The 11630-nt window shown below is 31.4% G+C and overlaps 1 protein-coding gene across 2 annotated transcripts in view; it reads left to right on the top strand.

The window, feature by feature from the left end:
• Positions 1 to 2447: 2447 nt before the first annotated feature.
• LOC130896848 (solute carrier family 2, facilitated glucose transporter member 1-like) overlaps positions 2448 to 11630 on the top strand; it is a 97759-nt gene continuing 88576 nt past the window's right edge. The window contains exons 1-2 of one of the 2 annotated variants that reach the window (XM_057805189.1): positions 2448 to 2657; positions 5280 to 5582. In XM_057805189.1, the coding sequence (XP_057661172.1) occupies positions 5367 to 5582 (216 nt within the window). In that variant the 5' untranslated portion in view covers positions 2448 to 2657; positions 5280 to 5366. The remainder of the gene's footprint in view (positions 2658 to 5279; positions 5583 to 11630) is intronic. The other variant, XM_057805188.1, reaches the window with a different exon arrangement.

Below are 11630 nucleotides of genomic sequence, written 5' to 3'. Positions count from 1 at the left end.
AAAACATATTCAGGTTCTTGATGAATAGTTGGAGTGCGTAAACGAGATATGTAATATTGTTTTCATAATTTTTCTGGTTTGGTAGCTAAATAGAGAACAGCTTATTACGAAACAAAATGCTTAATATGGAACCTAATGTATTTTTAAATAGTGCTATGTAGATAAAAATCGTTCTTATTTGGAAATAAAGTTTTAAAAAAAAACAAAAAAATCATTTTTTATTCGAACTTCTCCCCTCAAATATTGTACTATTGTTGCCAGAAAATATAACCTCAATTATTGTCTAGTAAATAGTTCAACTATTTACCTCTAGATGACGCTAGTGCCATTACGTCGTAAAGTAAAAGACTGTCACGCACAGAAAATACCCAATAAGAATGTCGACTTGCCAGCAACACGAATTTAGTTCTGCCATTTACTAATCGTGACGCTCGTGTAAAAAAATGTGTCAATTGTTTTTTATCCGAATTTTTCTTTTATTAAAAACGACACGTTTCCAATTAAGTCAAAAAGCTGGATTGTTTCCCAGGGTTGAACTATGTTTATAGAGGTGAAAACAGTTACTGGGGCAATCTACAGGGGTTAAAGTAGGAACAGACATTCATTGGAAGTTATAACTAGGGAACACACATGTGGTAATGAGAAGTGGCGTCCCTCTAAGCATCCACCTTCGGTTAAATGGATGTGAAGAAGAAAATCCCAACACTTCCTGTCATTTCGACAGGACCTCTTTCCGCGCATATACTCCTTTCTCTTCTCTTAGTCCTATGGGAGATTAGGGAAGTCATATTTTTGTTAAGAGTTAACCTGTTGGCTATACACTTTTGTCTTCTTCTTCGTCTTAATGTGTGTGTGTGTTTTCGCTGCCTCGGGTAAACCCTTTCAAACCTTCTTCGGCAAGAAAACATCTAATCCGAGTGGTCCTCCGCCTTGTTTACAACTGTCCCCGAAGTATAACTCTGAACTTGCTTACGGAATGCGAAATTATCGTGTAGGGGGTGTCTTCTCTGTAAACCCAGGATATTGGAAAAAATATTTTTTTGTTTGTTTTGTTTTTAGAATTTTTTTCGATTTTGGAAAATTTTTTATTTTTTTGTTCATTTTTGATTTTTTATTTTTTTGTTCATTTTTGATTTTTTATTTTTTTGTTCATTTTTGATTTTTTATTTTTTTGTTCATTTTTGATTTTTTATTTTTTTGTTCATTTTTGATTTTTTATTTCTTGTGTTTTTTTGTTTTTGAAACGTTTTTTTTTTCTTATTTTTTGTTTTTGGAGTTTTTTTAAATTTTTTTGTGTTATTGGAATTTATTTATTTTTTTTGTTTTTTTTTATCTCTTGTGTTTTTTTGTTGTTGGAACTTTTTTGTCTTTTTTTAAATTTGTTGTGTTTTTTTTTGTTTTTGGAGTTTTCATTTTTTTGTTTTTTTTATTTCCTGTTTTTGGAAATTTATTGTTTTTTTTTATTTTTGGAACTTTATTGTATTTTTTCATTTCTTGTTTCTTTTTTGTTTTTGGAATTTTTTTTGTTTTTTCTATTTTTTTAATCTCTTGTGTTTTTTTTTGTTTTTGGAACTTTTTTGTGTTTTTTTTTGTTTTTGGAGTTTTCTTTCAATTTTTTCTGTTTTTTGTGTTTTTTTATGTTCTTTTTTACTAACCTAACTCAATCCAGTGATCCTGCTGTTCTCTGTTTTACTTTACTTGGGCGATGATGAAAAAAAATTCTTATTCCCGTCAGCGATCATACAAAATGCCTAACAAACAAAGAATTGCTTACTGTTATTAAAGTTCTAAAGTTGGAAGAAATTTATTATATTTACAAGCTGTGCAAAGAACAGGGCGTAGAGAAAGTTCTAGTAGCAGACCGCCAATAGCTTAGGAAAAACTGTGTTGAACATGTTATCAAACTTTGGAATTGAAATGGTTTATTTTCTTTTGTTTTAATTGAATAGAATTTATTTTCCTTTATGGTTGGTGCTTTGAAATTTCGTTTTCCAGAAAAAAAAACGAATAGGATACAAAAAGGGTTTATTTCACGTTTGGTACCCTGTTTAAACCAAACTCCCTACATTTTACTCGTCTATTTACGTTTTATAATTTAATATTCAGTTGGAGAAAGTAGAATTACAATAAAGTGCATCTGCGGACTTTATTTATAAAAATAATAATAAATTTATAAACTGAGGTATTTACGTCTATGGAAGATAAAACAAAATTGTCGGCAAGGATTTTTATAACCTGCAATTGATATTGGAAGAACTTTACAACCATGTATACGAGCAGTTTTTTCCGAAGGGCAATAAAGAAGAACTAATGCTTTTTTTTCATAATTTTCCTTACCCTATTATGCCCACACTTGGCACTGACAAACAATTTTTGTACGTATTCTATTGACCAAAAATTCGACCAATATCCATTTGCCGTACGTACGTCACAGATAAAAATAAGTCACGACGTTAACGACGCTCGGCGTCTCTGCTAGGATCAGTCAGTTAAAATTTCGGCGGCGCGCTGCAAAAAATATAATTGATTTTTAATTTCTCGATTATTTATTGCCTTGAAAACCACCCTGTTTGTGTGAACTTGAACAAAATAACAATTTAGTGGTACGTTTTACATCGTTTGCTCTAGGTGAATCAACAAGTGGTTAAATCTTCAAAGTAAGTTTCTTCTGTTACGTTAATGGAAATTGTTGGTTATGATTAAATGAGTGTTAGTAGATTAAAAATATTTTGTAATTGGAAAAAATTCATTTAATTGGGAACAAACTACTTTGAGAGTTAATAAAATATTAATGGATATTTTCAAATTATTTGTTTTGCAAATACTTTAATTATTTTCTTACCAAAAATTTTTTTGGTTATCTAACAATTGGCATTGAAACTATTTCAAACAGTGAATGTATCACAATAATAATTAAATTTATTTAAAGTATTCAAATGTTAAAGGACAATAAATCTTTCTTTCTACAAATTTAAATTTATAAACATTCATTTGCAAATATTATGCCAATAAAAACCATCATTGTAAATACCTTGACCTCTTATTTTTCTAATATTTGTGTCTCTTATGTATAGACTCTGAAGAAAAATTTAAATTTATTCAACTTTTGGCAAACATGACGATGGCGACAGAAATATTAATCTTTCATAACAATCAATTAACATGGATTTAGCTAATAAAGATATATTGCAACTAATTATGAAGTAGATAACGACTTTGCTATCGACTTTTCAGTGTAGATTAGCTTCAGTTAACATCGGTTACATTACAGAATATAAGTGAAATCAAGTCAAAAATCTGGTAGTAGTGAAACCAGAATCCATAGCAGAAAACTAAAAATAAATCTGACAATGTCAAGAAATCTGATAATGAGAAAAAAAAACTACAAGAACCTTCATAAAGATTCAATTATTTTCGATACATCTCGGCTACTACAGATTGCCCAAATATTTTTGACAGATAAACAGCTACAATAACATCTTTAGGAACGTAAACATTTACATTACATAACAGCTACTATAACTTCGTTAGAACCATAATATTTACAATAAATTACAGCTAATATAATCTTAAAAACTTCATAATTTTCGACAGATAACTGCTAATACAGCTTCCCTAAAAACGTCATAATTTTCGACAGATAACAGCTACTACAGTTCTCCTAAAATCTTCAATAGTTTCGACAGATAAACAGCTACTATAACTTCGTTGGATACATCACATTTACAACAGATTACAGCTAATATAATCTTAAAAACGTCATAATTTTCGACAGATAACTGCTAATACAGCTCCCCTTAAACATCATTAGTTTTGACAGATAAACAACTACTATAACATCCTTAGAAAAGTAACATTCACAACGGTAATATAATATTGTTCAAAACGTCATAATTTTCGATAGTTAACAGCTTCTACAGCTTTTTCCCTCTTCTTCTAGCGGTTACAGTGACATCTACTAGGTAGGCAACCGGCAAAGGAATGTTGTTAAATTTATAACATATAACAGGAATATTGTAAATACTGTTGTCTACTTTTTAGTTATATTCATTTGATCGAATAGAATAGGATTGAATAGAATAGAATAGAATAGGGTAATAGAGTTAATAATGATGGTTCTGCTCATCATGTTTACGTTAGAATTTACAAACGAGTAACCTGATCCAGGGGAAATCAACTAACCAGGATTGTTCGATGAATTTTTGCAGTTTTAGGTTATGTTCTTGAAATAACTGCATGTTCTAATTATTTTATTCACATTTAGTTTTATAATAAGTTTTATGGAAAAGTAATGAATACTTAACTTAGAATATAAAACGAATAGCTATAAAAATAAATAATCAACATAATTGCTATTCACGAATATGCAATTGATTATAATTATGTGATTATAAAAAAGAGCTGCACGGAAATACGTAATATTAAATTGAAATAATGGGAAAAAAACTATTTATAATTTAGTAGTGGTTTAAAAAATCATATTCGTTATAATATTGGATAAATTTCCTGCTCCTTATTACAAAAAGGTGCCTCTCATTTAAATATTTTACATATAGATCATATTTAATGAATGAATTTGTTGTTCCAATAATTCGGAATTCTATTTTTCGTTCGTAAATTATAATAATTTCAATATTCTCTTACAAGACGACCACAACTTTTTAAACATTCTACCGCAACTTTTAATAATCACAAGTATACAAGGTGTTTGAAAACATTCTTGGTTAGGTCTACTTGAGGTGTTACTTCATCTTTGAAAATATTTCAGTTAAAAAGATCGTATCCGAAAACCCAAACGTAGAAATTTTCATGATTTTACTATAAGTATTTTGCCATATACCGATAGTTTTAACTCGTCGTGGGACACCCTGTATCCTTAGATTATATATATCATATTTGATGTGACTCTATGAATCGCGATATCTCCGAAATGGTAATTCTTAGAAAAAAAATCATATGAACCATTTTTGTAGAGAATTTAAAGAACTACAACTTTAGATTGAGGTTTTCTTTGATAAAACTTACTGTTTTCGAGTAAAATCCAAAAAACCTGAAATTTTGACCTATGACCCCGAATAACTATTGTAGCACACAGGATAAATGGGGATTTTTGAAACTTTATTTGTAATGGTAAACCCTAGCTCTCTACCAATATTTGGTTTTCTGGAAATTTTTTTTGACTACCATTTTTATGTCTGAATTGACCGGACTATAACTCAACCATTAGTTGCTTTAATATTTGGACATTTTTCACTGTAATCCATTTCTCTTTACCTCAGGTTTATACATTAATTTCGGTTTTTCGCTTCGGAGAATTGGAGCCGAACAAGAAAGTCCGTTTTTCTTTGTTAGTTACGTCCCCCAGCATGGATCACGATGACGATGAAGGCGTCGGTTTCATCAGACCTAGCCATTATTTGAAGAGTCCTACTATTGCCGAACAACAAGCGATGGCACTTCTGCAAGTGCCTAAAAAAACCGGAGATAGAGAAGGGAGCATATCATCGAGCGTAAGTGATTTGGATATTCCCATTTATTCGTCCGAGAATTTAACAACTTCTGTTAGGAGGGAACCACATGGGGTAAGTTTCTCTTTATCTATTCACTTCTATGGTTAACTAAATTTCTTGATTCTTCGATTCCGCTTGAGGAAATTAGGATAACCCTGATTGAAACCCGTCCAATTACATCCAGTTGGTTTTATGGCAACATATCAGCGAATTAATTTTTTATTGTAGTTAATTATTGCAGCATCGGATCTTGAAGTTTTTCGGGAATGGTAAAATCATTGTTTATATGTTTAACTTATCTATGACGCAATGGTTTTGGCACAAAATTTAGGAGTTTAAAAATAGATTGTAATAAGACAATATCAAAATAGCTTTTTAAACAAAAAATGTTTGTCATCATGGCATTAGCTAGACAAGTCCTTTTTTCATATTAAAATGTCTTGTAAGTGAAAAGTAAGAAAAAGCATTTTTAATTTGGTTGGTCACATCCATAGCCTAATCTAACCATTTTTTAATAAGAAAATATTTACTACTACTATTATACTGTGGCCACTCAAAACCAAGTTGATTTTTGGCCTCGTTAACAAGTTGCCTCCATAATTTTCTATCCTCAACCATGTCTACTTCTCCACCAAGTCTCTTTACATCTTCACCTTGCATAAACCCATATATGACGCTGCGCACTCTTCGCGCTCTACCCCAGAAACGGTTGATCGTATGGAAAAAAAGTTTAAACAAAAGTTGTAGAAAATTTTATACTCTACAACTTTCATAATATACACAAATCTCATTTGAGCAACAGGAACCGAGATATTCGTAAAAAACCGATTTTGATGACCATTGACCTTCAATATCTTAAGACGCAGACATAATAGCTGACGTGACTTTTGAGAAAATATTTAGAACGACAAAACAAAGGTTTATACCAATTTTCAGCTTATTATCTTTTATTCCGAGGTGAAACCCCTAATATGACTGGGCTATAAGTAAATACGAAAGTTTCGAAACTAAGGAACGGGACGCCAGACAAAGGATTAATAAATAATTCTTGATAATGTTTTAATGTTATTTAAAGGATAAAGATAAAATTTTTATAAAAATGCGTGTTTAATCACCTGAGCATTCTTTAAAAATGCGTCAACGAGTCACATTTTTCTGGTTATCTAATTAGAGTATCTATAACTACGTTTGTTAGATATTAATATTAACACTTTATGATATAAATAAAGACGTAAAGATAATATGTCTTTTTACGACTTTATGACGGTTGAAAGTGTGTATTTAATAGTTAGGTCTAGTTGTAGTCTATTTTTATGAATAAGAGAGTAATAAAATGATGAAGCATTCGTAGTCTCGAGACGTATTCCTTCTTTTAATAGACAGTTGGCATATACTTACTATCATAGCAAATGGATAGATAAAACGATCAACAAATTAAAAGAAGAAACAAGCAATTACGAACTGGACATAAATGCAGAAAAACCAAATACAATTTTTGAATAGTATCGACTTTTAACTAACTAGGAATAACGTTGAGACAAACAACCATAGACAGGATAAAAAAAAGGATTCAAAAATGGTATCGAGCTTATGGAAGAAACAAAAACATAACCAAATAAAACCCTAATAAGAACAGTAATTACGTAAGCGATGGAAACAACAGTAATCAACAAAAGGGAAGAAGAAAAACTTGAAAGAACCGATAGAAAGATAATGAGAACTAAAACAGGTCCAAACATAACAAAGGAGGTAGAAAGGAGAGCAAAGAAAAGCGAGGAGATAGAGAAAGAGCTAGATTAGGAAAATATAGTGAGATAGATAGAAGCACAAAGACTCAACTGGGTTTGGTATATAATGAGAAGATAACCAACTGAAACGATCAAAATGAACCCCATTGTGGCCAAGGAGAAGAGGCGGACCGAGAAAGACTTGGAGAAACGAAATAGAGGAAGACATAAGGTCAATTAATATAGAGAACTGGAGGGCAAAATGCCGGAACCGAAAGGAATGGAAAATAATAACAAAAGCAGCCAAGACAAACGATAAACTAGAAAGAAAACAAAAATAAAAAACCTCAAAAAAGGATTTTAAAGCGCTATAAGCGATAGCCATAAGCCAAAGGATTGAAAGGTTTGATGATGATGATGATGATTTGAGTATGACATAACATTTGTATAAATATAATATCGGGTGTACACTAAGTGTCGAGGATTTTCATTTGGAATATAAATTTTTTAACGCAGTTGGTCGCTTTTGACTTCAGAAAATCCACATATAATGTGACACGCATGAAAACCGGACTTGACTTTAAGCCCCAACAGTTTGCCCTTGGGATTTGAGGACAATCATGGCATGCAGATCTATAAGGAAATTGGTGATGCTGCATGGTGCATCCCGGTTGTTCTTTTGATGAGTCAAGGTTTATTCTTGGTATAGGCACTTCTTTGCCGGCTTGTTCACCACTAACAATTTTTGCCTTCATTATGTGGTTACACAGAATTATTACCATGAGTCATACACCATTACATAGTCCTTCTGATACGTCTAAATTACGTAACAACATTAAACACTTTTTTTTTTCAATTTTAGTTCGTTTGATGGTAAATTGAGAAATTCTGTTGTAAATTCAATTGCTCTTTCAGGTTGATCTTTCATTAAATCATGGCTATAGTTTTCAGGGAAGTTTGGAAAACATATCATCATTAATTCCTTCAACATCTTTGTTAAGAGGCGCGAGTATTGCCCTGTATTCATCCCCTCATTATTTGGTTTGGTTAAACAGTTACCAAATAATTGGTAATCAGATTGTTGCTTGAAATGACATTCTATGGCAATTCAATTTCTTCCATAGTATTTAGGATCAGTTCGCCGTTGCCTAATTTTAGTAAATATACATATTTTCCTCTAGTTTGGAAACGGACCAGAAGAAGCATCGCTTCATAGAAAGATCTAATACTCAAACTCCACCATTTTCTTGTTATTTTTCTTCCAATACAAAAAAATTAGGTTTTGTTTAAGTTGATAATCGAAGAAGTTGATTATTAAAAAATTGAACAAAACGACATTTTCTAGAAATGAATTTGGATATTTCATGACATCAAAAATATATTGGTAGTTATTTTTCTGTAAACATAGAAACTAAACACGGTTTTCTGGCAAAACTTATATCAATTACATTCAGGGCTAGGGCCAATAATTTCTTCCGCCCTTTAGTCTGGTTTAAGTTACCTCCATGAAAAAATTTTGATAGCTATGTTAATAGCTTGAACACTACTTCAAGATGCAATTTTAACAAAATTTGTGGAATTTACTTGGCTCTGGTCTTAACAAAAAGCAATATCAAAACACTTTTAACTATTTTATGTATTAAACGTTGGTGGGACTGTATGATAACTTTCGAAGAGTGCTTGACATTCTTCAACATCAATATAGACAATTTTTACCCTGTAGACGAAAGCAAATCCACCATAACATATCACAAACATATCTTAGACCAAAAAGCAATTAAAACATATGGTTACTTGAGATGTATCGGCGCCAAAGTAGATTTTTTAGGCAATAGAATCATAGCGAATTGTCTTTTTGAAAAATTATTTATTACGTTAATAGATTTTGATATTTTAATAAATACCAAAATTAAATTTAACACCTGCTTTATTAAGATTTGGTAATTTTTAAAAGCTTTATAAGCGTATGATTAATCTCAGTAATGAACAAAAAGTAAAAAACATCATTCGATAAAGACTATAATCTATCTTTTCAAAAATTAACACCTTAAGACTGTCTTTAGTTTTTCGGTGCTGCTTTGGCACCCTCCACGGAAATTTTCGTGGCTTTTAAAGACACGGAATTTTTTCTAGAAATCGCCACCCTCCACGGAAATTTTCGTGGCTTTTAGAGACACGGAATTTCTTATAGAAATAGCCACCCTCCACGGAAAAACCCGTGGCCATCATATTAACCTTATAGACCCGGAAATTTTTATAAAAACGGATCAGAATGAAGCTTTTTTCCGTGTCTCTAAATCTTACAATATGATCCAAAATCACCACTCTCCATGGAAAAAACCGTGGTCTAATTTTAATGCTAGAAACACGGAAATTTCAAAACTAAACTAACCTATCCTAATCATCCGTACTCAATTGCCACGGACTTACTGAGGTTATTCTTACAATAAATTATTTATTAATAAATTTTTAGTATAATTCGTTCTAAATTAATGAAAATAATTTCATCTGTAGGTGGTATTTCCCGTGGATGTGGACAGTTTTCATTCGGCTCATACTTTAAAAATGTCCGTGTCTCTATGGTTGAAATTAGAGTCACGGATTTTCCCGTACAGGGGGCCAATAGACACTTCGTTACTTTTTTCGTCTCTAAAACTTTGTAATTTCAAAAATTTTGCCGTCCCTTAAATCATGCCGCCCTAGGCCCAGGCCTCGCGTGCCTAGGCGTAAATCCATCACTGATTACATTAGAATCTCAACTTTTCCAACATGTTATGAAATTTTTTGCACATTGCATGATTTCAACTAACTGTTTTTAACAATTTATTATATTTTTTGGTTCGACCCATTCTCTTTTGCATAATTAAAATTTGACATTTGTTTTTGATATATCGTTTTCCAATCTATTTCACATAATATATTGGTTACGTTGTTTTGATTTATATTATTGCTTTTAACTGTTTCTATAGATAAATCCTTGAATGCTATTTTATAATCTAGGTCCAATTAAAAAATTCTCTCAGCGAACTTTGTAGATTCATTTTGATGTATTAATTAGGTAACAATCATATCTCTACACCTTGTATATATTATTATAGTAGTATAAAATCAGTTCCTTTGGCATAAATCATCTTATAACTTTTCATATTCCACTTTGTCTGTTACTAGATTTTTCCTCTTTCTGATCTGTGTTTCGGTATTTTCTTCTAAATCATCATCGTTATCTATCCCATTTACTTTTCTGTTATTTGCCATCTGTTCTGTTCTAATCATTGTTGTATCTTGAACTCCTTGTTAAACCCCAAAATGTAAATATTATTTTGCAAATGGACGTGCCCTAGTTCTAAGATGTTTTTGATCATGAATTCAGAAAACTGCGAAATCAAAACTGGTTGGAAATTTACAACATAGAATTCGGTAGATATTCTGTGTTGTATGACTGAATTACTGCCTAATAAAATAGGGATACGTCTATGGATTACGAATGCTTCATTATTTTATTACTCTCATTAATAAAAATAGACTATAACAGGGTTCTTATGAACATATGATTGTATGTCTTGTTCAATTTTTATTCTTCTTGTGTCTAACTCCAGCGCAACCATTTCTGTTTGTCACATTTTTGTTTTTCCTCTATTCTCTTTCACTTGCCATTAACCTTATTTATATATAGTTGGTCGAAGCCAAAACAAGTATTTTAAGGATCCCACATGAGGATTAAACAATGACAAATATTAGTGCAAAGTAGGCGCCTCAGCGCAGTGTAACAGCAGCGTCGAGTAGAATGCTTTAAGCTATTTGTAGAGAACTAGTTTTTTACTATTTTCCAACGTCAAAAAGGGATTCTGTGTCAAAAAAGCTAAATTCACAGGAAGCACCAATAAACTCATAGCTCCAGTACACGCTGCTTCGCTTTCTAAAGATGGAACACCCTCCATATAGCCCTGAACTGGCACCGTCCGACTATTTTTTATTCGCAAAGCTAAGGGCCAAGTTAAGGGGTAAAATATTTAATAGCGACCAATGCGCGAACATTTTTACTCTAAAAATGCATAACATTTGATAGGGTTAAGAAGCTCGAGTTAAACGCTCTAAATAATTACATTTTTTTTTATGTTATGACCTTTCTTTCTATGTTAGGCTAAGAACTAATGAAGTGCACTACGTATGACCTTCATTTGTAACATCTCAGAATTTGGCATCCACATATAAATGTTTCTCGAAAATTATCTGTTTTCAAGCCAATTTGACTGGACTACCTACGTCACTTATAGACCAGTGAACAAAGATAAAAAAATGGTATCACCTAAGAATTCCATTTACGCATGGAATTTTGTGAAATTGAGTTCTATTTACCCTTCATTTCAAAATCTACCCTATGCCAATAGGTGCA

This window comes from Diorhabda carinulata, chromosome 7, assembly GCF_026250575.1.
Source record: "Diorhabda carinulata isolate Delta chromosome 7, icDioCari1.1, whole genome shotgun sequence".
In the NCBI taxonomy this organism is placed as follows: domain Eukaryota; kingdom Metazoa; phylum Arthropoda; class Insecta; order Coleoptera; family Chrysomelidae; genus Diorhabda; species Diorhabda carinulata.
The sequence above is the reverse complement of the archived record's forward strand: the minus strand, read 5'-3'. Positions and strand labels throughout refer to the sequence as shown.